Source organism: Aythya ferina (genome assembly GCF_964211825.1).
Source record: "Aythya ferina genome assembly, chromosome: W".
NCBI classification, from domain to species: Eukaryota; Metazoa; Chordata; class Aves; order Anseriformes; family Anatidae; genus Aythya; species Aythya ferina.
The window spans coordinates 546738-573877 of NC_140313.1; the positions used below are offsets into that span (position 1 = coordinate 546738).

Here is a 27140-nt window from a genome sequence, read left to right on the forward strand (position 1 = left end):
ACACAGAGCGAGTGCCCAGCCTCGAACTGGCCGGCCGCCATCCCACAGGGCGGCAGGAGGGAAAGCACCAGGCCTTCCTCCCGCTCCGCACACGTGCTGGCCTCACGCACAAAGAACTTCAAGGTCTTTATTTCAGAGTGGCAACTGCTTCCTACGTATATAATCTAAAAAACATTTGTTTAAAGCAAGTTTTATCAAAATTCTGATACCTTCTTTCTTTAAATACTGAGGGCATTGCCAGCTGTAATTAAAAAAGCCAGCACTGATCATCATCATGACCTAGATTAATACTCACAGTTCCTCCGTGAAAAGCTAAGGAAATAGTTCTAGGTAACAAACACTGCTGTCTTAGTTCTATACACAGAACACACACATTGAGAAGCATGGCGTTGGTCAGTTTAGATTTTTAAAGGCACAAATCTCTAAAGCAGGTTCAAAAGGCTGGCTATGCACACCAAGTGCACAAGAGAAGATCCCATACCAAATGGGGGAGGTTTAGATGTACTTCATTCCAGTAGCCCAACTGGTTGCTGACTGCTCACGCAAGCATGTTTGTGTAACCACAATCTATATTCTTGTTAGATATTTAAAGATTTTAGACCATAAACAGTCAGCTTTATTGCTGCTGCATTGTTTAATGACAGGACATGCGTTCAATAAAAATGTAATTCCAACAATAAACTGTAATTGGAGGCTTATTTCTAACCGAGATAACGTCAGTGATCTATTTAACCGTATGTGCCCACAGACCAAAGCTGCCACAGGACTCTCTGTTTCATGCAGACAACGAACTGCAGGGCAGATGAGGAACAGGACAAGGAATTTCTTAAATAGGCTTTGCTGAAAAGCATTGATAACAGAAGACCTACACAAAGTGACAAGAAAATACCAGTGACATTGCCAAAACCTTAAATATCCCTAAAAGGACACCTTTGTACTGCAGCACTTCAACCTCAAAAAAAGATTTTATCAAGCACATTTTCAAAATAGTTTTGAAGGGGTATTAGTCACTTTTAGGATCTGTTGTTCTGAAGATCTAACACTGCTTTAGCACACAACACATTTCATCTTGGTACAGCGGAATGCAAAAATTAAAAGCATTGCTTTCAAAAGACTTCTGTAGAGATGCACAAGAGAAATACTGCAGATGAAATGCATCAGCTGGACTGATTCCACGCACAGTTTACACCAAGAGGAAGGAAAAAACTATTGCGAACAAAGAAAGTAAAGACAAAGAACTCTAAGTTTTGAAGGAGTTTGATTATTCTCTTCTGCTCAAACCAAGAATCAAGTACGATTGCAATGTTAATAATTACACCTTCCAATTATAAAGTATTAACGCTGGATTATTACATCTCTTGTAATTCAAACACATCATGCAGTAGCGATTTTAGGAATACTAAGAGAACAAAACCATAGAAGACTGTTGCTTAACAAAGGGGATGGTAAATTCAGTTAGGTCTAACATGATGTAATCTTAATTCATCCTGGTTTGAGCTGCAGAAGAGAAACAAGTCAAAATGTTAAAGAGCAACATACAGTGCTACCAAATCCAAAATGCTCTAAGAGCAGTTCTGGAAAAATTAGTGAACTTTGCTGGCACTAAACCTTATTCTACAATTTCAGTGCTCGGTGCATTCATTTACTACAAAAAGATCTTGTTTGAAACTTGGTTTGTAGCAAGTCTGATAAACTGTAGAAGTAAAAAGGATGAAACATAGGCTATAATCCCAGAATTTGATTGAGAGCTAGCTTCATGCATCTCAGAGCTCCACCAATTTCTTTGCTGTTCAATGACTGGAGCGTAGCAGGTATTCTCTACATTTACATGGCTAAATGAACATGATGCTAATTACTGTATATTCTACCACAATAGAAAGACAACAATTCATTTTCTAGGGAGGAGGGATAAGAACATCAGCAGAAATCTGGTAATTAACAGAGGCATATACATGTATAACATTAAAAAAAATGATAAGCATTTGCATTTATTTTAGAGCTGTTATCCAACTTCCATTCAGCCACTGTATTAATATAAAAACATGAGAAAAAAATATGGGCTTGCTGGGGTTTTTAAAAGATTTCTGTTGGAAAACAAATATTCTGCCCTTCATGTTGAATATGGTTTGTCCAAGTGCATTGGTTTAACATAATATTATCAGGATCTGTTTTAAGGTCTTGCTCATCAAATCTTGGTGTAGTTTGCAAAAGTGTTTTTTATAATTCATTACAGGCTGCATCCATTGAAATGGTTCCAAATACTGTTACTTAAGAAAGCCTTCTAGCTAAAATATTTTAAAAACACTTTGAAGGAACAACAACAAAAACTTGAAAAAGTAAAGCCACAGATGACCCAAAGATTTACCTCTCAGTGTACGTATTGTGGTTTTTGTTTTTAAACAAACACCCCATAACTTCTGCTCAAAAGCAAAACAGACACGAAGATGTCTGATGCGATGTGGTTACTCTCACTATAAGAATGAAACCCACAGTTTGCTTAGGTGGCAGCAATAGCAGCTTCCACAGGCTTCCCTGGCAAACAATTCCTTTTTCAAGCCCATTAACATTAGCTACTGATCTGACTAAAATACTCACAAGAACTCCTCTATTCTGTATCCTCCTCCTTAATCAAGTTTTCCTCTTGCGTTTCTTCTTAATGTTTTTGCACAGCATTAAACTGTCTTCTTCCACGTTCTTGCAAAAGCTGTTATGAAGATTAAAAACAGACCAGATTCAAGCTTCTGGTCTCAACATTTTGAGAGCCCTGCACCAAGAGCTGAAGCCAACTCTCAAACGCAGCTGCCATTCCATGCCCCCACTCCAGAACTAAGGAGTGGGGACAACAACCCCAGGGGCAGGAGAAGGGGAAGAGGCCACCTCGTCAGCCCCATAATTAAAAAAGGCAGGTGTGAGGCCTCACCTTTCCAGTCACACACAGGTGATGACACTTAGGACTCTTTAAAAATCAATGGATTACCAAGCACACACCTTACTTTCATCTTCTGCACAACGATGACCCAAGCTTATTGTGCACTTTAAGTTTAACCTTCAAAGCCATCTTAAAATGTGCATTAGAAGGGGTCCCAAGGATTTCTGAGAGGGGTGATCACTACCGAAATACCAGTTGATTCCCTGTGAGCAGATCTGCACTGTTCTGTCATACATATTAAAAAAAAATAATAATAATCAATGGTAAATTAAAAATAAACCTTGTAGCAGACAGGCACACAAACCTATTTCATCAGCCTAAGAGCCCCTGGCACCTGTGATGCAGGTGACGCACAGCACACCGCACCCACACACCCAGGGAGCCCTGCAGGGGAGGCTCTGTGCAGGACCTCGTCCCCAGGGCCAGGAGCCCCCCGCTGATGGCAAGGCCAGCGGCAGCCCCGGCTGCAGGATGGTGGAGGTTTGTTCTGCAAGGAGGTGGGGAAGGTGATCAACTGCGAGGAGTCCCTGCGCTTCCCAGCTTGCTTGCAGAACTGGGGGGCAGGACCCGACTGGAGGCTGCCCCGATGGCGCAGGGTCTGGAGCGAGGAGCACCCAGGAGGGGCTGTGCTGGGCTCGCTCAGCCTGCAGAAGGCCAAGGGGGGGCAACTGCTGCCCACCCCACAGCCCCCACAGGGACAGCGCAGCCGACCCCTTCTCAGAGCGGGCAGCAAAAGGCCAAGGAGCGACCATCTCAAGTTAACACCAGAGAAATTCATGCTGAACAGGACAGGCTTTCCATGCCACCAGGTGGTTAAGGACTGGAGAGAGGCTTGGAGGGGCTGCAGGGCCTTCAGCACAGGAGGTGGGCAAAGCTGGGATGGAGACGGCCCCAAACGACCTGTGCTGATGCTGGCCAGCCGCTCCCCAGGCACCCCTTGCCTCCAGCACGGGGCTCTCACCACCGCTGATTCTGGCAGCAGCTCCTGCAGAGGGTCTGTGGAACAGCCCACAGTGTCCTAGACAGGAGGACTGGAACAGATTGCTTCAAGATGGTGTGCAGCGACAGCAAGAACTGGCTGTGATCCCTGCCGAACACACGCATGCCGCGAGCAAGGTGGACCAGCACAGACACTTCTGCTCTCTGCGAGGCCTGAGGCAGGACCGGGAGATGTTGCAGTGACACCACGAGCTTCAGCACCCCCAGACTGAACCTGGTCAGTGGCCAGCACGTATCCGTGCCCCTTGAGTGGCCAACACATTCAGTACAGCTATATCACAGCCCTGGCCCCATCACTTGCTCATCATGCTGGTGCTGCTCGTCCTCCTGCTCTGCCCCTCAGCTTTCTGGGGGTAAAGCGAGGCAGCACGGCTGGGTGTCCGCTGGGGGCCGGGGGATACAGAGAGAGACAGAGGCCACGGATGGACCCCAGGCCCCGGGAGACATCGACAGCCTGATGTCTGAGTGCAGCCTGATCCTTTCCCGTCACTTTTTTGAAGCACTGCAATAGCTCAACTGAAGCAGACTTCAGCTTAGAGCAGAGAGCAGGAATGCCAATTTTCACAGAAAGACTCCATTTTCTAACAGTTTGTTTCCTTGCATGAATCATCCTATTATCCAGCAAGAAATGAAATTAGATCTTGCAGCTCTCAACTGAAGTTAATAATTAATGTTACTGTAAGAGTTTCCAGTCTTCCCTGGTGAAGGAACTCTTTCAAACACATTAACATTTCAATGAGCACTGCTGTCAGTCAACCCAGCAGCTCATTCCTTTGGCCTCTTCTCCATCTTCAAGTTTTTTGTGGCTGTTGTTTTTGTTTTAAATACCAAGTTTTATCCCCCAGCAGTACCTCTGCCTTGTCTTTAAGGACAAATGCAGCTGCTAGCTCTGCTCCCCAGGCATTTCTGGGCTTGGGGGACAAATTCCTCTTTACAGTCTCTGTCCAGATTAGCAGAAGAAAAGCCAGCACCTACACCAAGCTGGTGGATCCACTGAAGGGATCCACTGTAACCATAGAAGCCTAATTCTCAGGCTTTTGTATCCTGGTTTTATTCTTCCAAGATGTTTGCACTGCATTTGGGAAGAGCAGCAAGCTGAAATCTCCACCTACAGCTCCCTTCAGGAGAGGTTCAGGTTGGAAACGAGGAGACATTTCTTCTCGGAAAGAGCAGTCAGGCATTGGGATGGGTTGCCAGGAAGGTGAAGTCACCATCCCTGGGGGTGTTCAAGGAAAGGTTGGACGTGGTGCTTAGGGACATGGGTGATGGTAGGGGAATGGTTGGACCTGATGATTTTGGAGGTCTTTTCCAGCCTCAGCGATTCTCTGAGATGCTGTTCCCATTCAGCACGCAGGTGTGGCTGAAAGCGGGGAGCTGTGCACAGCCAGCTCCTCGGTGACTGGGGGCATGGGAAAGCTCACTCTGGAGAACTTCAGCCATCTGCTTTGTCATCTTCACTGCAGCGTGTGCTCCTTCTGAAACTGCTTTAACCACCAGCTTTCTCCTCAGGCCATTATAAAAATGCATTTCTTGGCACCCGGAGCCTAGGAGGATGGGAAAAAGGAGGGTGCCTCCAAAAGAGCATCTCATCTGGCAGCCGAGGTCCAAATCGCAGGAAGGGTCTGCTGCCAACTCACGAATTGCTCACTTTTTAGCTCCTTGGCTGCTACGACCTGTACCTATGAAGGCAGATGTAACTGCACGCTTAGTCATGACTACAAAAATTCACCCCTCTGAAGATCAGAACAAAGCTCTCCACAGCCTCTGCAAAGGCAAAGACACAATGTGCGGGCGCACAGACAGCGCACCGGCTCACTCAGGATTACACCTTCTCCCCAGAAGGCTTATTCTGACTGAAGATCTACAGCGATCAGATTTGGGGTGATGTCCACTCCAAACGTGGAGGCACTGTCCACTCACCCACCATATGGAGCGTTGTATCCAGGAAGCAGGGATCGGAAGAGAATTTGGGAACGTGCTGTGCAATGAACCATGCTGCGCACGAAACACCTTGCTCATCCCGCAGGAGATGCTCTTCTCCTGATAGCTCCTCCACCTCTCCCACTCCTCTCCTACTCACTTGGAAAAACACGGCAGCCCTCTGACAAGGATTTTTTAACTTTTGGTGGTGGCAAAGAATATTTGCAATTCAAAGCTATACTCCAGGGCTAGAAAGCTCTCAGTTAGACTGCCATCTCCTAGAAGATGAGAAAACCTTGCGTTTATCAGTGCAGGTGTAATGGGCTGGGCTCAGGAAGCTGGCAGCGAGCAGCCACAGGCTCTGAGACGGGAAGGAGAGCAAAGCTCTCCAAGGAAGCTTCCCCGGGATGCCCCTGGCATGCCCTGCGAGCAGCTGGAGGCACGGACCAGAATTAAGATAATGTGCAAAACCTGCGGTAGTCAAAAAGCATACTAGCACAAACATGATGGATGCAGGAAAATAAATTTAAATAATTTAGCTGGACAAGTTATTTCCTATGCATATGTGAATTTAAGCTACTTTACAGAAAGAACAGCAGTTACCACCTTCCTTACTGAAAGGACATAGGATCACTGCTGAAAAAAGCCAAAGGCACCCCGAGTTAATGTGCACAGTTGCCATCAATTTTGGTAATACCATCACGAGCAAACCAACGGGCTTTCGGAAAAAATCCAGGATTCCTGCTTGGTAGCAGAATGCCTGTAAAACACTTAACCAGTTCCCTTTTTTTATTTTTATTCTTAAGATTCACTTATCCAACGGCTGAGCTGTGCCAGCAGGTACCTGCCTACAGGACAGCTCGTGTGGGTTAGCGGCATTTCAACCCACGCCTTGCTTTCAGACAGGTGAACAACGCACCCAGTCCCGAGGCAGCGGGATGTGCTGGGAGCTGCCCTCGTATCAGAAATGCCATTAACTGGCAAGGCAGGTTGATATTTTTCTTTTTTAATGAGATATATTTTTTTTTCCCTTTGACACAGAGATTTTGAGTTTTCTGTAAATAATTTCTACATATGTGTTGAGGGTGGAAGGTTTGGTGAGGGGCCTTATTTTCAACTGTGTTACTGGCTGATAGGGAACTCCGTAAGAGTTTGTGAAATCCTATAAATAAATGGATTGTTGCTGGACAAAGCTCAGAGGTTAGCTCAGTCACTTGTTCCTAAAATGGTACTTGACACTGACTAGACTAAGAAACACTCATTAAAACATTCAACACTCATTATCCCAAACAAAGGCCGGACTTTGTGTTCTGCCAGGCATTCTGGATGCAGAATGCAGCTCAACGCACCGAACAAAAGCCACATTGAAACCGATGTATTGCAGAAGATGTGTAATAAGGTCAGTCATTCATCATATCAGAGCAGGACCCGGTCCCAGAGAAACACAGATGCATGTTCTTGGATGAAGCAGAAAAAGGAGGGAGCAGAGGGCACAGCAATTCAAAATTTCTTAGCCAAGTCACAAAGCCCAGGAACAGCCTCTACCCCATTTTCTGCGGCGTTAGCAATGCAATACAGAGAGGTGACGAGCAGGTAGAAGCAGTAATTCCTTCACCACTACCAGATCAAGTTCCAAAAGTATGCAATTGGCCCTGCCTCTGCACCAGCCATGGGCACCACCACAAAGAGCCTGGATCCGTCCTCTCCGCGCCTCCCCGCAGGTGTTTAGGGACACGGACGAGATCCCTGAGCCTCCCCTCCTGCAGGCTGATGGCTCCAGGCCCTGCAGCATCCCGCGGCCCCAAGCCCCACGCTGGGCTCCCTCCCCATCTCCATGTCTCCTGTACCGGGGTGCCCAGAAGGGGGCCCAGCTTCCAGGTGCACCCACACCGGTGCTGGGCAGGGGAAGGATCGCCTCCCCTCACCTGCTGGCTGATTTTTGTCTTATCTGTTCCTCCAAGACATCAAATTAATCTTATAGTGAACTACGTACAATGGTGAAGGTTACTCAGGATAATACAAATTAACAGAAGCAGCCTGAGGAACACAGTTTCCTTCAGACAGGTTAAATAAAGTTACATCCCCTTGCAGAAGTAACAAGATATACAAAAAAAAGAAATTTTTGCTTTGGGTTTTTGTTTGCTTTTGTAATTACTGTGGCTGCACCAAGCAAAGGGAGGAGACTAGCGAGGAACTGCTGCAGAGATACCAAAATCCAACCCCACAGAGAACTGTGTCCTTTAACAGGCTTCTGCTCCAATAGATGTTGAGTTTTAAAACAATATCTAGGCTTAGGTATATTACGCAATGCTACTGGCCAGCACGCTATGTTATATTGCAGTTGCTCGTACTAAATATAGGAGAACCTGCCCACAAGGCTAGGTAACAGCTTCAGAAAATGCAACTGCTGGTAAGGAACTTACACCACCAGAAGTGTTAGGAGAGGAGTCAAGTGGAGCTGCCAAGCCCCAGCAGTGCCAGGAGGTGAACAAAACAAGGCGACTCCTTCAGCTCTGCTCTCCGCACTGCCACACTTGCTCAAAGCTCACTAAAAGCAGCTCAAAGTGGTTGCTCAAAGGAACCCCAAAATCCAGGAATATGCAAGTTACCCCAAAAAATACCCCACACCACCCTAGATCAGAACTAGAGCCATAAATTTGAGTACAGCTCAAATACTGTCAGAGGTGCCATCACGAAACACTACAAGGAGCTAAAAGGATTTCTTAAAAGTGTTCAGACAGTGGCTAGTGTGCAACACCAGGGTAAACCATTTCGTTTAAGACCTCAGACAGCCCAGTAAATCACCAAAACACAAAATGAAAATGAGGGTTGCCGTGCTGAGATCAATTTATCAAGCAGAAAGGGAGAAGCCTCCCAGAACCGCTGTACAATCCCGGTAGGTTCCCTGTTCCCCACCAATACAGCCTGGACAACAAAAACTCCAAAGCGAAAGCTTCCTCACAGGGGCAGAGCATTTAGTGGGGAGCACCGAGAGCTGCACAGCCACACCACAGCCTGCCCCCGGAGCCGCCTGGGCTCTGCCTTCTTCCCAGGCTCTGCAGGGAGCTCCAGCGGGAGCGCCGCTGCTCACTTGAAAACTCTCCCCCTCTGCATGCAAGTTACCCAGTGAATATCAGGTACAACTCAAAAGCCACGACCAAGAAAATTCAATTAAGTATCCGAACTCCCTCAAATTCTTGGCTTTTGCACAAAACCCACAAAGCATCACGCAGAAATTCAGCTGATGTTGTCCTTTTGCAGGCCAAGACTGACAGAAGTATTCCTGTGCCTAGGGGATGAGCTGCAGGGAGCACCAACGTTTCACACAACCACAGAGCGGGCTGGGTTGGACGGAGCTCTCAGCTCCACGCAGTCCCACTGTCGTCCTTACGTCTGGTCTACCACCCGCACCGCCACAGAGCAAGTCCGATCAGCAGGCAGATTTCACAGACAAGCCCAATAGGAGATTCATTTGATGTCAGTTCAATTCTCTGAGCTGACGGGGGTTTGCTACTCATGGTCACTACAGCTGATGGAAGGGAAGGGGTCGGGTCAGATCAGATTAATCTACTGCAGTCTGAAAAGACACCGCCGTAACGTGATACTTCAGCTTCTCAGCACAAAGCTGCACCACACATTCTTACTGCACATGGAAGAAGAAGAAATTTGTTTTAAAGGTTTGTTGAACACAAACTAGCAAGTGTTTTGTAAATAGGCAAGCTTCACCTATCCAGAAATCTACAGTCTTCACCCCACTGTTGCATCATGGAAGTGGGGAGGAGGAGGTTGCAGCTACAACAGAGCCGCGCTCTCCAGCAGAGGTTTGCAGGTGCCCAGCGGTAATTCCTACCCCGAGGTACCAGCCTGGTGCCCACGACTGCCTGATCTCTGCTGGATCTGGATTCGCTTTCCAACACATGCTGCAGAGAGCAGGAACAGCCCCAGCCCTGGGCAGGGAACGGCTGATTGCATGGCACAGATCACGGCCAGCTTCATCAAGGAGGCTCGGCTACAAGGGGGAGCCTAAAAGTCGCTGGCCTAAAGAGGCAGACTGCCTAACAGCAGCTCTTTGAAGCAGGGATCATTCGGAGATATTTATTCTCTATTCCTAATAATTTTAATAGGAAAAAAAAAAAAAAAAAAAAAGACTTCTCAATACCTAGTCAAGCTGCTGAACTCCGGGTGACGCTGCAGGGCAGGACAGAACCAGCAGGCTGGAGAAAACAGTGCTGGAGAGGAAACGTACGGGTTCCTCCCCCAGAGCAAGAAACCAACATGGGATGGGAAGGTGACTAACACAGAAGAGGCACAGCACAACAGGCAGGCTGCCAAAGATGCAAGGTAGTAAATAAGAGTGAGAAATTAACATTAATCACTAAGTCTGCAACCTTTTGCAACAACCTTGTCTTGTTTCGTTTTAATTATCTCTAATGAAGACGCATGGCGGCTTTTTAGCCAGCCCAGTAATTTTCCAACTAGATCAAGCTCTGTTCCAGCAGCAGCATGGCCAAAAGAACTCTCACTAAACGTAAATCAGCTGAAATACATAGGAGAACCTCACAGGCAGTCTTCCCCAAGTCATTGCTTGAATGCAAAAGGGTGAGTGCTTTTTGGTTTTCCTAGAACCAGAGAATGGCTCGTGCTGGGAAGGACCTTACAGACCACCCCGCTCCAACCCTGCCACGGGCAGGGACACCTCCCAGCAGCCCAGGCTGCCCAAAGCCCCATCCAACCCTGCCAGGGATGGGGCACCCACAGCTGCTGTGGGCAGCCTGCTCAGTGCCTCACCACCCTCTGAGTGATGAATTTCCTTCTAACATCTAAGCTAAATCTGCCCTCTTTCAGTTTAAGACTGTTTTATTGGCATGCAAAGCCTACTACCTCATTAGCTACTATTACCAGACGAGAACACCTGAATGAGTATTTTCAGCTGATGGATGCAGAAATATCTCCTCAAGAATTTTAGCTCTCAGAAATAGTGCCATGCCCATCCCATTCTTTCCTCATGCAGCCTTCCTCAAAACCTACGAGTGAAGACAGAAAACTGAAAAACAAACTAAAAACCACGATGTACCCTGTCTGTGCTTTCACATACTTCCTGCTTTTAATGCACCTTTCAGCTGAAATATGAAATACTGAATATTTATGAAATATTAGGGGAAGGAAGGGGGAAATATCTCAATGTAAAAAAAGCTTTTCTAAGGCAATCACATACCGCAGTTCATTTCCTGCACCCACTTACCAATGACCACGTCTTTCCTGGAAAATTCTTCGTTTTTCTAAATCAGTAGTCTCTTTAGCATCAATAAAACGGGAAGCATGTTCCAGTCTTTAAGCTACATAAGACTGGAGGCTAACATGACATTAATAGCCAGTTTAACCGCAGAGAGGGGCTTAAACCTCTGCTGAAAAGGATGATGAATACTGCCTTTGTCTAAGACAGAAAGAGCAGAGGTTGCAACCAGAGATCAGACATGAAAACCAGAAGTCAAGAACTGCCCTCATGTGCATGCACCAAACCTTAACCGTAAAGGCCAGGTAAGACTCAAGTCTTCCATAACAACTCAGCATTTAATAACTAGATGTTATTTATCTTAAATATATTAATTGGCGTTTATTCTTTTGCTTTACAGAAACCTTCCCTCTATAGTCATATTTTTTAGCTTATTATTTCTTAGTTAAGAATCTTGGCGGATTCACACTGATTTATTGCCCTTGTATATCAATGCAATAGTACCAAGCAATAAAACCCTCAATACCCATGATCTAGCAAGAAGTCTAAACAAACGGGAACCATATTAGCACACACGGCTCCTACAAAGACATCACTAGAATCAGAAAAAAATTAGAAGGGGATACCTTGATATTATCAGTCAAACCCCAGCTCCACACCAGGCAGCATCAACACAGGTTGCTTAGGGCCGTCTCCAGCCCAGCTCTGCCCACCTCCTGTGCTGAAGGCTCTGCAGCCACTCCAAGCCTCTCTCCTGTCCTTAACCACCTGGTGGTGGGGGCAGCCCGTCCTTCTATTGAGCTGGAATTCCTCTTGCTGTTCTCTTACCCTGCTGGCTGCAAGGTGGGCAGCAGTCACACCCCCTTAGCCTTCTCCTCCCTATGCTAAGCAAACCCACCAGGGCCACCCCTCCTGCATGCCCTGCGCTCCTTCCCCCAGCCTTCTTGATGACCCATGCGACTTGCTCTGCCTCATCAGCATCTGCCCTGAGCATGGGGGGCTCGAGCTGGACACAGACAGGATCCCAGAAGTGCTGCCCAGAGAGGAACTGCCGCTTCCCCAGCGATGCTCCGGCTGAAGCACTCCAGCCTGCCTGTCACCACACGGATCAGCAGGGCTCACGGTCACTGAACTGCAGCTACAAACCATCCATCTGAGACATTAAGGAAAACGCATCAAACATCCGGCACAGAGCAACACAACTAAAGGTGTGAGAAGATTAGAGAGGAGACATTTCATCTCCAAAGCCAAGACTTCACCCAAAAACATCTGCCAAAACAAACACAGGCACATACCAGGGTGTCAACACAGTATCTCACAGGGCTGGGTGAGAAAGGGAGTGAGAGGGCACAGTTAAGGTGAGAGAGCATTAATCATCAGGTGTAAAGCACTGCTTTCATTTACACAGTTCCTTGGCACATCACAGCAACTTCTGCTTCCCACAAAACGGAGAGGAGTCAGCCGTTTCTGCAACCTCCGAGCAAATTCTGGTCCTAGAAGAAGTGAGGAACAAGGCAAGCTGAGCTGGTCCCAGGAACGTGAATGATTTAACAGGCAGCTGCCAGAAAACAAGGACGAGATCATGACATCCAGCAAGAAAAAAAAAAAACAAAGCATCTCAAACCAAAAAAAAAAAAAACCAAGCTGTTGCTAGGCGAGCACATGACTTATGTGAATGTCAAAGCAAGAAAAATTCAGGAAGTCCAGATAAGAACTGGAGAAGGCTTTTCCCACAAAAAGGCCCTGGATTTTCAGAGATATCGAGGCTACAGGGAGGAGAACAAAAAGTTCACAAGACCAGTTCATAACAGAATCACTTCTTCCCCAAACGATCCGTCCTTACCACTGGAGATAACCACACTGCTGTCTCGGGAAGGCTCCCGTGAGGGAAGCACCGAGGTGTCGCCAGCACGGCTCTCAGGTGCAGCCCCGCGGACAGGGCACGGCTGAGGGGGAGCACCCAGTGGTGGTTCCAGGCCCCGTCCCATTCTTCAACAACCCAGGGGAATTAAGTTATCAGAGGGCACCCTGGAAAGCAAAACTAACCCCAGGGCACACCTGGAGAACATCTGACCCTCGGGAGTTACCTCAGGCCAGACATCCAGCGCCGGTGCGACGCCGGGTCCAGGCTGCGGGGCCAGCAGTACGACAGCCCCGGCCAGCTGGACTCACCCTCCAGCCACAGCAGTGTCTCATCTCTTCCATAAACATCAGGATGCTGAGCGTTAAACACTGAAACCAGCCGGTGCTAAAATGCAGGTTTCCACAGCAACGCCAACAGTGCCACACAGGGCCTTTGGAACATGTCCCTGTGTTATCGAACGCTACCAGCGTACGTGTGTTGCAGCTTACAGAGTTGCACAGGTTTGAAAACCTTGATTTTATTTCCCAAAGGCTGGGATTTTGGTCTTTGAAGTATACATCGTAAAATACCAAAAAAGAAAAGCGATCACAATGTGCAGTGACACCCATTGCAGACTGCAGCTCTCAGACTCCCTTCACATCAGCTTTCCTGCACGGGCTAGCGGCTCAGCCTCTTGTGCAAGTTTTAGGAATCCAAAACAAAACCTTTGTCACTCATAGGGTACAGACGAGCAAGAACACGCAGCACCCAGTCACTGAGTCACTTCATGGTTGGCTGCGAGGCAGGGAACATGCTCACACGGGTTACTTGTGCCGAATTACATCTAATAATCCCTTACTAGAAGGAAATGCAGCAAGATGAACGCAGCTACAAGCGGTTCAGAACTGAATAGGCCAGCCTTAAAAAAAAAAATAATAATAATCAGACTGCATGGCAGTAACACAGCAGATTAAAGGCAAATTTACATGGTCAGCAGGATGAGAGAACAATACAGGTTTTTGCTAAATCAATTCAAACAAGCGTAGAGGCATTTCCTTTTTTATTAGGGATGCTAATCAATCAAAATGCAAAGACTTGAAATCAGGACCGAAAGCCTTAAAAAGATGAACCAGTTCCAACACATATTCTGGACACACTCTAAAGAAAAAGTGAATTTCTTCCACATGTAGTCAAAAGATATGGGAAGAGCTCCACAAAACATGAAAAAATATTAACTACAAATTTTGCTTTTAAATTCTGAGGATTTTGAGGCTGCTCATTAACAGTTAAGAAAGACCCATGGCTTTGACAGCCTCCAAGAGGGGCTCTCCAGGATCTCGCATTAAGAGCAATGGATGCAGAGGGTGACAAATGGCTTCCTAGGTAATTAACACCTGTGACCTGCTCAAACCTGGTCTCGTCTTTCAAACCGCAACAGAAACTAGTAAAACCAAATCAAAACTTTACAGCACCGCTCCACGTGCCATCTGGTACTACTGTAGGATGCAGACACACCCCGGAAAACAGGGAAACAGGGCTCGAATGTGGAGCCCCGCAGGACAAGGAGTTGCTGGGTGGTACTCACTGCACCCACTTCTCCCCTTCTCCACATTCAGGAGAGGCAGAGCCAACACCCTGGTGGCTGCAGCCCAGCCTTATGCTGAATTAGGCATCAATGAAGTCACGTCCTCAAATCGGGGGAGAAAAACGTATGAGTTTCTTCAGCATGCTAATGAGATCACAGGACAAGAAGGTATCTCCAAGATAGAAGCAGGAACAGGGCAGCACTATCAGGATAACGCCCTTTGTGAAAGGTTTGGTTACTCAATACAAGGCTGTCTGCTAATCTGTGGAATAAACCAAATGAGGCTCACAACAGGCTTCCAAAATACAGTGAATTCTAAAAAGGGGAAAAAATGTACTCTGAGGAACTGGGGGCCTGCTACACTACTTCACCAGCTCTGGAGACTTCAGTTACCAAATAGTTTGGACTAGATATCTCTGTCAAAACTCTGTTCAAAGCAGGGGCAACACTGACTTCTGACCAGCTGTCCTGGGATTTTGTCCTGTTGGGTCTAGAAGAGCTCTAGTGATGCTCCAACCTCTCTGCTCCAGTGCTGAACTGCTCCACAAACGGAGGAACAGATGCACGGAGACATAAGTGGCAGGTAAAATACAGAACATTTCTTTGGCAAGGTGAAAAAAATGCTGCACGAAGTGTGTGCTGCAGCTCTTACTCATCAGTGAGGCTACAATGACACAGCACAGAAAGCCTACTTTGAGCTAGCAGCAGGTTACAGGCAGGTCCAGAAGGAAGCTCGTTAATGAGAGAAGCACCTGCGGTATTCTCAGCCTGCTAATGCCATAATGATGTCCGGGTTTGTTTCATACCAAGCCTCTTACCAACCATTACTGTTAGAAGAGGATTAGTGTCACAACTGTGGGAAAAAGCCTGTATAAAGCCTAGCAAAGGAAGTGACAGTGCATCAGATGGAAGTCCTCCTGCTGCATGAGACCAGGAGGTTCAGGTAGGGAAGGATTACTAATGGAGAACACGGGAAACAAGAGGCATGCTGCTTTCTGGGGTTATCTCATAAGCCTCTGCTCAGGGACTGCGCAGAGTCACCACTACGTGAATCATCACTACGGATCCCATCAGGACACAGGTGTGTCACAGTGCTGTTCAGACCAACCTACCCTGCAAGGTAAAAGGAAACCACAAAGCTCCTTCACACAAGAAACAGAAACAAGAAGTGCCTCCTCGGGCCAAAGCTGCCGGAACAGGGATTATTCACCCATCCTTTTCTGGCTGAACTTCCACGTGAACTTTCAGCATCACATCTGGTATTTCCTACTTGACTTCGAGAAGCCAACTTTTTTATAGAGACGCTGGAAAGACAAGGCACCCATCCTTTCCATTCAAGCAGCAATGAGATATTACTAATTGCTCCTTTAATACAAAATAATAATAATTCACATCTCAAGAGCAACTATTTTTGTCATAGTTGGTCAGCCTCTCCTAACAATAAGGAAAATGCTACCATTCATTAAAGTTGATGAGAGCAAAGAATTTTCCACTGGTTTAGGTAAGTAACTGTACCTCCCCAGTCCCGAGGCTGTTTATGCCTGGTTTAAATATATTCATAGTCATTAAAAATAGTAAAGTTTCCTACTCAGAAGTGCAATGCATTGCACTATGACACTTCTTAAAAGCATAAATACAAGACTTCATTTCTGGTATTCAGTGGAACGAAAAGCAATCGGAAAACCACCCCAGAAGGTCTAGATACTTAGCACTGAGTATTTCTAAGTTAACCAAATGCTGCTGTATAGCATTCAAGCAACTTTGGGCAGAGGAGAAGTAACACCGTCCAACAGATCTGAAGCTGCCTTCCATTTTCTAGCAACCCCGGAGCACCATTACCTACACGCACCAAAACCAAATCATGCCTGAGGACACATGAACGTGAGCAGGGAAGCAGCCACAGGGAAGCAGCCACTTTTCAGCTTCCCTCCCTGTTCTCCTGAGTCAGCTGTCTCGGGCAAATGCAGGGAAGTTTGCTGTCTCCCCAAGTGTCTACCTACTGACCTACCTATGTGATCACTTGAGCACTAAGTCCAGGTTTAAAAAGGAAAAAAAAAAAAAAAAAAAAGGAAAGGAAAAAGACACGTACCCAAAGTCAGGAAGAGGGAGGAGTGTCCTGTAGTATTGAGACTTTAAACAACTACACCTTTACCACCACTATAAAATGAAGTTGCGTACACACCACTCATGCATTTCATACAGTCTGCAGCTATCACCCAGTTCACTAAAGCAACACGTGTCCAAACCAAGTATTTTTGAGTTCTTTTGGTCTGATAGTTACAGCCAACGGCTGCGCTACCATTTTATAACACATAAAACATTAACTCACTAAGAAGAGCAGAGGTTAAGCAAAGAAGTATGCTGCTGCTTGCTGCTTCCAAAGCCGCAGTCCTATGGCTTTGTTAATCAGGAGAACCCACCCCACGCAGCAAGCAGACGCGTGGTTTTGTCCGCACATCACGCGTCCCTCCCACCACTCCCATCACCACAAACATCGTAACAGGCAATCTCAAGAAGCCCGTATTTTCTCCTCTTGTTTGCTAAGTGGAGAAAAACTTTGCCAAGTGGCTTGTCCATTAACACTTCCAGAAGGCAGCAGATGAGACGTCTTTAAACAAACCTACTGCAGACTTCACAGCCATGATTCCAGCCAAAGCCTGGATTCATGAGACCCAGGGAGCCAGCTCGGTACCTCACAGCCACCAAACTGCAGATGCCTTGCTACCTCTTCACACACACCCTCCACCCCCACCTACCTCTCTCATCATCTCTGGCAGCCGCCACAGGTCACCAACCCAGCAGGGAGATGGGCAGCTGACTGCAAATTAGCAGTTTGTATTGGATCATGGAAGGGCCTGAGGCAAAAACAAGAAAGCAGGGCCTCCCTCTCTCTCAGCAGTGGAAATCCAGTAGGTTCATATCAGCTGCTCCATACAGCATTGCTTAACACCAGAAGAGAAAGAAGCAGATCAGAGCCTCTTACAGGAGCAACCAATTCAGCTTCATTTCCAGGTACCTGGGTTTGTCCATCGCGCATGCCCTCAGCCTGGTCTCTTCCTTCCCATCACAAAACCTGACACTTCCCTTCCATGCTAAACCCTGTGGACACTGTCTTCTTCCACTTGGCACACAGCATGTTGGGATCACCCGGTCACCTCCCTGCCACCAAGCAGGGAGCCTCCTGGCTTCCAGAGACTTGGGGCTCAAGGACCTTTCAGACACAGGATCTGCCTCTCTGGGGTCAAAACCAAGAAAGTGAGGCCACCCATTTATAGAAGGAAGTCAGCTTTATTCATCTTCATGCAGATTTTATTATTATTTTTTTTTAATCGATCAATACATTTTTTGGAAAAAGATGGCAATTGTTCAAATAGACAAAGTTTGAGTGAAATGTCTCTACTTCTGCTTAACAGAAGCAATAATGCCAGATTTCACATCGACACACCAAAACCGAGGAAGAAATACAGCCTGGCTAGCGTTCAGCAGAAAAGAATAGGGAGAATGGGAAGAAATGTCCCCATTCTGATTTCTTAATGATGAGAAAGTTAAACATTTTTACTCCAAAAGCTGACAACAGAGGAACCAAATAGACAGACAGTGGAGAACTGCAAGCAGAGCATGGAAATAAATTCTTTGGCTCTCCTTCCCTGAACGTACCCCAGAAACCTTGCTCCTTGCTGTTAGTTTATCTTCCAGGTCACCTCATCGCTGGAAGGTAAAATGCTGCTTCTCCCTCTGCAAAGCTTCACCACCACCACAGTCCTTCCCCCAGAGGGGTAGGGGAACAGAACAGAGCAGCGCCATTGAAATTGTGATGGCCACCTGATGTGCACGTGGGCATCAAAACCTCCGAAGCAGCGTTCCCATGATCTCAGCCTGGTGTCCCTGGGCAGAGGCCAGACCTCGAGCTGTTCCCAGCTAAGGCAGTTACTGCAGACACATGCAGTATAACTGTCCGCACAAAGATGCTTAGAAAGAGTATGACTTTGAACTATTTTCAATTAAACCCAAGCACAAATTATATTACCGTACTTCCAGCCTCAAGCCAGGATTATTCAAAACTGGAAACCACCAAAGGAGAGATGACAGCGTGGTTGTGCACCATTCTGCACAGTTCTGTTATTCTGCAGTGGATAAACAGCATTAGAAAAAGAAAACCTATCCCGAGTTGGCACGACACCAATACAACAACCCTAAGCCAAGCAGTTAGGCACAAAAATAAGGTACTATAGCGTAATAGCTAAGCACAACTCATTCACGGAGCCATTCCTGCCAGCGTTCTCAGAATTGTAGATATTTCTTCTGATTATGCAAGGTTGCTAATTCCTGGAAATCAGGATTCTGACAAATACCTACATCCTGCCAGCACACAGGAACTGAAGTTAAAGGAAAGGAGGGAGGAAAAAAAAATGCAATTACAAATATACAGTTTGTTGCCCAGTCAAGACATCATCCAGAGATTTTTAAAATACATTTAAAGAGTCAAGTTTCTGGACTGTTTTTTAAACTATTTTAGCTGCAGTTGGATTTAAGGCCTGTGCAATTTAACCACATCTCTTATTTTATAATGAATTACTAGAAAATCCCTGATCTTTTGTGCAAAAACAAACTCTTTCATAAGGTTTTCTTCCTTCTTTTTGGGAGGGGACAGGAAAAGACAGGGGAGCAGGAGAAGAGAGCGCTCCAGCATTTGGAGCTCAGCAGTTATTTCTAAGAACCCCATGCTGGAAAAAGTTGGCGTGACAGCGGGTTAAGCACTTCTGAAAGCTGCAGATCTAAACCCAGCTGAAGGTGTAACCCCGTGCAGACTTTAATAGTGAAATGGCAGCAGCTCCAATGCTGAACTGAGTCGAGCACACCAGCAGTAGAACTGCATTCCTTTCTCCTGGGGCGCAGGAGGAGTCATTCAGCCTGCCATTCACGCGCTTACCCAGCTTAACTGAAAGTCAGTGTGCACAAGATTACACTTAATTTCTTTTAAAAAGGGATGGAGCTGCCTAGTAGCATTTCTTTTTCTGCTACAGAAATCCCCTCTTATTCAACACAATTAAAACGAACATTTTAATGGGAAGTAGCAAAGAATGTAAAAGATGAAGGCATTCAGGAAAATTAGTGAGATTTTCTCTGTTCACTGACACCAGCATTTACAAAACTGAATAAATAGAGACACTGCTGCACTGATATCGCATCTGGCTTTTTATTGACCTAAGCTGTTAGGAGTAATCCAGCCCTCACTGTTACTAAAAGGCCTAGAGATTTCCAGCTTCCAGAAAAGCCCCAGTTCGTATGCCACAGAGTTTAATTAAGCAAGAGGTCTTGGCCCCATATAATCTCCTAGGACTAAAAAAGGCTGTCGGTTCAGGCTGACTCAGCCAAATCATATTGAACCTCGCTAGTTAGCCACCGAAGAGGCTGCACCTACCGTAGCTCTTGCAGCACCAGCGCACAGCTGCTTCACGCAGCCCCCATGGCAGACACCTCACTCGGCTTCACGCAGCATTACCCACAAGAGCGAATGAATAACGATAATAGCACCAAGTCCCACAGTCGCTGACAAGGCCTCTGGGATCACACAGCACCTGTGGAGGTGGCCTGCCTTGCACAACAAGCTGCGTTTGGCTTCGGAAGGGTATTATGCCCATTGAACCTCCCATCATCTGAAGGTGCAGCTGCAACCCAGAGGCTGCAGCAGTGCACTCTTTCAGCCCGTAACATCCTAAAATATTCAGTTTCGTCCCTCCTGACAGCTAAGTTCACTTGGCACTCACATTACGCCTGGTTGTATTTTCAAAACAGAAAGGAATCCCATTAGATATTCACCAGACACAGCTCCCAGAAAAGCTGTGCCTGTGGGACTGAGAGGGCTGCTGCAGCAGGCAGGCCTCCCGCTGCCCAGCGAGCCTCAGCAGCTGCGGGGCTCCCAGCCCCTCTTCGCTCCCCAGCAAAATGGCAGTAAGCTGTCCACGAGCCCATGGCAGCGCTGGGTTTACACTCAGCACGACACAGTGCCCTCCAATGGCCAGCCCCACCGCCGGGATGGAAAACAAGGGCAGCCACGAGCAGCTCGGCCCTCCCTGCCAACAGGGCTCGCCGGCAGGGTGAGGTGAGGTGGGGTGCGGAGTGATGGGGTGCAGTACGGTGTGATGGGGCTCAGCGTAGTGGGGTGGCCTGACCGCACATGCTAACATTGCTCCACACCCCCAGACCCTGGTGTGAGCACAAACCACCTTGAACATCTGTACATCAATCTTGCGTTATTAAAGCCAGGAACGTACTTAGCATTAGTAAGAATGGCCATAATATGCTGAAAAGTCCCTAAAAGCAAGCTTAAAATGCGAGCTTTTATAAAATCCCAAATCTATTGACCTACCATGGAGAACCACAACCTATTAATTTTGTTGTTATGCTGCTGTGAGTACACATGCAAGGCCTTTCAATTATGAAATGCTACCTCATCTGGACTTTTTAATCATCATTTAAAGTTTTACATGCTATCTCTGGGAAGCCAATGCACTTAGAATCTATAAAACCAATTCAGGAGTTTTTTCCATTTACAAAGTCAATAAAAAAAAGTTCCTGTTCTGAATCGCTTATTGCTTAGATGCTGCGCCTCTGCTGCGACCAAAAGAGGTCCTTCCTCACGCTGATGAAAAAGTTATGCTTTTATATAACCAGAATATTCAGAGCAGAAACAACAGGCCTCTATTTTTAAGAAGTCTGTGTTCCCAGACAGAACAGTTCAGTTGGAAGGGAGCTGCACGGATCACCCAGTCCGGCTGCCTGAGCACTTCAGGGCTAACCAAACACTACAGCGTGTTAATGGGGGCACCGTCCAAATGCCTCAAACACTGACAGCCTCGGGGCACTAAGCACCTCAATGGGAAGCCAGTGCCAGTGTTTGACCCCCCCATGGTAAGGAAATTTCCCTAACGCCCAGCCCAAACCTCCCCTGGCAGTTTGGTGCCATTCCCATGGTTGGCACCTGCCTCTGCACTTCCCTCCTCGGGGTCGCCTCAGGGCCCCTCTTCTCCAGCCCGGACAGACCAGGGGACTTCTGCCTCTCCTCAGGAGTGCCCTCCAGCCCTGCTGCCAGCCTTGTTGCCCTGCTCTGGGTGCTTTCCAGGACCTTAACAGCCCTTTTGTACTGTGGAGCCCAGACGCACACAGAAAACCCACAGCAGTGTTAACTACAAGTGTGCCTCGGGAGCTCCCTCTGATCCTGCTCTGGGCCCGAGCTGAGGGAGCTGCAAGATGCTGCATGGGGCAGGGGCAGCCCTGGTGCTGCTCACTCACCTCCCAGCTTCATGCTGGGGGCTCAGCAGCCCCGGACAATGCCCTGCTGCCACCCACACACCGCTTGCCCCAGGCCTCAGCAACGCGTGCTGCCATCCCACAGAACTAGAGCCATCCGACCGAACCAAACCGTGCTACTGCTCCTGCCGCTGCCCCCCAGGGCTGGGCACTGCCCTGCCAGGCGACACAGCCTGAAGCCACGCTCCTGCTCCTCCAGGGGCCCGCTGCTGACAGCCCGAGCTCGAAAAAGCTCCAGCTGCACAATCACAGCGCTGAAGCAGGGTGAGCAGCGGGAGCATCCTCAGCCAGTTGTAGCACACACCAGGAAACATTACCTTAAGTCTAATTACAACCTTCTAGGACACGGACGCTTCCCCCCAGCAACTCACCATCGCGCTTATTTCAAAACTGTGTGGCTTGCTTAGAGCACAACGTGGAGACAAGCACCACTGAACCCCGCTATGTCATTGAGTCAGGTGGGGTAGAACATTGAGCCTTCTTCCTCTGTAATAAATCAAGTTAATTGGTAACCAGCGCAGTAACCCCCTCCTTCCAAAGCCTTCATAGCCCCATTGCAGGGGCAGGGCTGCAACACACATGGATGAGTGTCACTAACAGGACACTCAAGTATGGGGGGAAAGCCAATCCCCAAGGGAGATCTCTGCAGAGCAACAAACCCACCAGGAACACAAAGACCAGACAAAATCCAGCTTCCCACGTGCCTCATTCTGGAGCAGTGCGCACCAGGAGGCTGCTTCTCCACTGTGCTGCAGCCATGTTCGCTGCTCACCCCGTGGCCCAAACTGTACTTCACCATGGCATCATTTTGGCCAACCTTAGCTTTGTCTTTTACCCTGATATTAGATAGTACAGGCAAACCTAGACTTTAAAGAAACCCATCTCGTGTGGAGGCAGCGCTTCCTTCACAGCTGAAAACTGTGTTTATGCGAATGTGCTACAACAATGCCTCGTTGGTTTTAGTCTCAACAGAGGGCCAAGGAGGCTCCTGAGATCCTGAAATTCTTCAGGCTTCATTCCTCAGTGTGCCCAATACAGTACATGAGAACAAGGATGAGAAGAGATTAAGCAGCACTGCCTATAACCAGGCCTACTTATTGTAAGGCATATGCAACCACCGCACGCATCGGGATAATTTTCACACAAGTAAGCTCCTCTTCCACAACTTCTAACGCATGACAAAACAAATCATCTCTACAGGAAGTTCTTAATTTCAGTTTATTCAACCAAAAGTCATAGAAGTTAAACTGAACTCGAAAGCAGAGCAATGTTGGAATTGGAGAGAGCACAGTCACACATGAACTCTTTGCCTTAGTTTGAAATAGACACAGGCAGGAAGACGGCAGATAAACACATACGGCATGAAAACTCTTTAACAAGTGCAACAGTTGCAATGCAAAAATACTGTTGTTTTTTTTTTTTCAAGGATCTTTTTCTAAGGACACAATGTTTCTTCACCTAAACATGGTACAAGAAGCTGGGAATTTTTCCTCTGCCCAGGCACTGTGAGCAGCGGGAAGGGAACACTTGGACAAACCTCGGGTTACCTTGGGCCACGTTCTGTTCAGTGACTCCAGAAATTTCCCTAAGGGACACATTATCTCCTTTCTTCTTTACAGATAAAAGAAAAAACTAAAAAGGTGAATTAGGTTCATGGGATTAATCTTGTGTTCAATGTTTTGGGAACTCCTTTAGTTGAAGCTGGGGAGAACAGCTGCAGTGCCTTGTGCTGCTGCATGCCCTGCTCCCTGCAGCCCAGCTCCCGCCCCGCTCTGCAGCCCTGCCATTGCCCACACCAGGAGCACTCGGCCAGCAGCAGCCTCACACGCCGGGCGTGGGCGATGCACGCACAGCTCAGGTTAAAGGCGGCAGTGCCCTACGCAGAAACAAAAACATTTTTGGCTCCTAAGCAGCACAACTTTCAAACATGCTGGTGTTTAAAGACTGCGTGAGGGCGCCTAAGCTTCCAGCGGATCACGTGAATGCTGCTCCACAGAGCCACAGAGGCTGAGGTTGGCAGCAGGACCTCTGGGGGGCATCTTGCCCAAACGGCTGGCCCAGCAGCCCCCCGAGCAGGGTGCCCAGCCCTACGTCCTGGCGGCTGCTGGAGACCTCCCCGAGGAGCCCCCAGCCCCTCTCTGGGCAGCCTGGGCCAGGGCCATGGCACCCACAGAATGAAAAATTTGGAGAAGCAAATCTGATTTACAGGGAATTTTAACCACCAAGATAATCTAAAATTGTATACAATTCACATTTCCAGGGATGCAGCTTTAGGAAGACACCGTTTAAAGAAAAGTGGAGTCTGTCAGGAGACAAATGCAATGGTCAGCTTGTCATTTGTAATTCAGTAAGTCCCTAAACCTTTGAGTGTCTAAACGCCTAGCAATAAAGAAAAATTAATAGCCTCTGTGTCTCTGTACATGATCTGGCCTCCAAGACTAGCAAAGAGACTTCACTTGTCAAAACCAAACAGACACGAGTCCAAGCCAACGTTAATGGGAAGCTGTGGTCCCCTGAAGCCAACACACAACGGAACTGAGAACATTCCTGCCTTTCTCAACCACTCCAGGTTTAATTTATGAAGCTTATGGCTGGTCCCCAGGGAGATTCTTCTCCCTCGGTGCTTTCCTTTCCCCTCGTGCTTACCCAAGCCCTGACAATGCTTTAGCCAGGTGGGGTATGCAAGCCACTGCCGATCAGGCTGCACAGTGCTGCCTCTGTTCTCCGTGCATTTCCTCACCCTGTCCCTTTTTCCCTTTCTTCCACCTATTTCCGCTTGCAGTCTCTTCTCGTATTTTCAGATTACCGCTGCTCTGTTCTGTCCAGCACGGTCACGATTCTACAGCAGCATGGAAAACTTACAGTCAGCCCACTGCCCCTAAGAGACAGGTGACCTCTGTGGTCACCGCTACCTTCGTGATGTGGGACCACCGAGGGACATGGCAGGGAGCCCAGAGGCCGCCTTCTGTAAGCTGCTGTTTTCCAGACAAGGGCCTGACGCCTCCCCCCACCTGGACGGCCGTACCGCAGCACCACGCGGCAGCCCAGGCTCCGACCCTGGGACACAGGGCGCTCAGCAGTGGCTCCCACCCACCCCCTTCAGATCCCATCCGCCTGGGAGCCCAGGCCGGGCGGTGGGGGCTGCACAGGCTGCACACCTCCACGCAGCGCCCTTCTCCCCCGGTGCATTTCTCCTTAGCATTCTGCACAAGCACTAGCACATGCCGGGGAAGGAGGCAGGGACAAAAGGTATCAGCGAGCACACACACAACAAAAGCAGCCGCCAGACTCAAGTGCTCTGTTCGCAGCCACCTATTTGGAGCACAGCAGCTTTGCCCACGGGTTTCCATTTTCCTGATGGATAAAACCTGCGAATACACCCCAAACCATAAACGCAACAACCCCTACAAATTGCCTGGGGATTCTGCATCAGCGCAGCCAGCCCAGCTTGGCTCTCCGAAGCCCCCCAGCAGGCCGGCAGCACGCCGCAGAGCACACCAAGCACACCGCGGCGGATCCCTGTTATCTGGGGGATCGGTGACACCGATCCGGTGGCTCTGGGAAACGGGGGCCAAGAGGGGGAGGAAACCAGACAGAATGAGCTGCTCTGGGGATTCCTGGAGCCACGGCCGTGCTGAAGCAGACTTGTTCTTGCATGAAGGCTTACAAAAACAAACTGGGGAGGAAAGAGATTGTCCTCCAGTTTCGTGCTCGCTGTCTCAAGCACCAGAGCCTCTTGTGATGCCTCCTCTCCTCCCTACCTTCACACACACAACGCTTAAATCAGGTTGCTCTCACAGCTTTATAAACCAACAACGGCCGCGCTAACCAGCTCCCTCCCTGCATGAAACACCCACTCGAGGCAAGGAGCCTTCCTTCCATCGGGATGAAGCGCTACAACCGCCCAGCCTCGGAGCAGCTCGGCTGGACGAGGAAACGAAACAGCCCGGCAGCTCCTGCACGCCCCGGTCCCCCCGCAGCACAAAGGCCGGGCGGGCAGCCCCCCGTGCTGGGTGGCGCCGTGACAGCTCCCGGTGTCGCCTCCTGGAGAGGCACGAGCTGGCCGCGGGATGCCCGGCGGGCACCAGGGCTCCCGGCACGGCAGCAGCGGGGCTCCCGGCTCGGGCCCGCACCGCTGCCGAGCACGGAGCCCCCGGCCCCGGCCCCGGCCCTTTGTTCCGCACGCACCTGCCGGGGGGCGCCGCCCGGGGGTGCTGCCGGCGGCGGGGCCGGGCCGAGCCGAGCTGTACCGAGCCGTGCTGTGCTGTATCGAGCCGTACCGAGCCGATCCGTGCCGTGCCGCCCTCCCGGCCGCTCCCGGGGCGCCCTCCCGGACCGACCCTCGACCTTCGCCCGGGGCCCGCGCGGCCGGGCCGTGCCCGCAGGTGGGGCTGGGGGCGGCCCCCCCCGGGGGACAGCGGCACCCCCCGGCCCCGGCCCCGGCCCTGTTCGTCCCCGTCCCCGCGGCCGCGCCGGACCCACCTCCTCCTCGGACAGCCCGTACACCGGCTCCACCGCCGCGGTCGCCATGGAGCCGCCGCGGGGGGAGCGCCCCGCTCGGCCGCAGCTCCGCGCACTCCGTGCCCCGGGGGCTCCGCCGGCCCGGCCCAGGTGAGGAGGAGCCGGAGCCGCCGCCGCCTTCCTCCTCCTCCTCCTCCTCCTCCTCCTCCTCCTGCTGCTGCTGCTGCCCCCGCTGCTGCTGCTCGCCCGCGGGTGGCGGAAGGCGGCAGCGGAGCCGAGCGCCGGCGGGAAGGGGCCGGGGGCGGTGCCGGGCGACGCCGCTCGGGGGAGGCGCTGGGGCCGCCCGCACCGCGCCGACACCGCCCGGGCTGGGGCCGGGGCCGCAGGGACCCCCCCGCTCCGCCCCGCCCCGCCCCGCGCCGGGCAGCCCCGGCGGCGGCCCAGTGGGGCGGGGACGCGGCCGCGGGGGCCCAATGGCGGCGGCGGCTGCGGGGGGGGGGCGGCGGGGCCGGGCCGGGCCGGGGCCGATTCGCGGCGGGGCGGGGGCCGGGGCCGCACAAAGGCGCGGGGGCGGCGCGGGCCGCGGGGGGCTCCCGGCAGCGCCCCCCCCCAACAACCCCCCCCCACCGAGCCCCGGAGCGGGGAGCGGGCGCCCCCCGGCGGTGGCCGGGGCGGAGGGGCCGGGGCTGGGGGGGCCTCCCCTGGATCCCGGGGGGTCCCTGGTTCCTGGGGGGGTCCCTGGCTCTCGGGGGGCTCCTGCGGCCGGGCCGGGCCGGGCGGGGCCCGCTGTGCAGGCGGGGGGCTCCCTGCCGGGCTGGGGGTTTGGTGGGACTCGGCGGGCCCTGGGCTCTGGCCCGCA

The 27140-nt window shown here is 49.8% G+C and overlaps 1 protein-coding gene across 3 annotated transcripts in view; it reads right to left on the minus strand.

Moving 5' to 3' along the window:
• Positions 1-26572, minus strand: part of LOC311426466 (E3 ubiquitin-protein ligase NEDD4-like) — a 144919-nt gene extending 118347 nt beyond the window's left edge. For 2 of the 3 annotated variants that reach the window (XM_084502847.1, XM_084502846.1), the window contains exon 1: positions 26303-26570. In XM_084502847.1, coding sequence (XP_084358973.1) covers positions 26303-26350 — 48 coding nt within the window. In that variant the 5' untranslated portion in view covers positions 26351-26570. Of the gene's footprint in view, positions 1-26302 lie in introns of all 3 variants that reach the window. The other variant, XM_084502845.1, reaches the window with a different exon arrangement.
• Between the last annotated feature and the right edge of the window lie 568 nt (positions 26573-27140).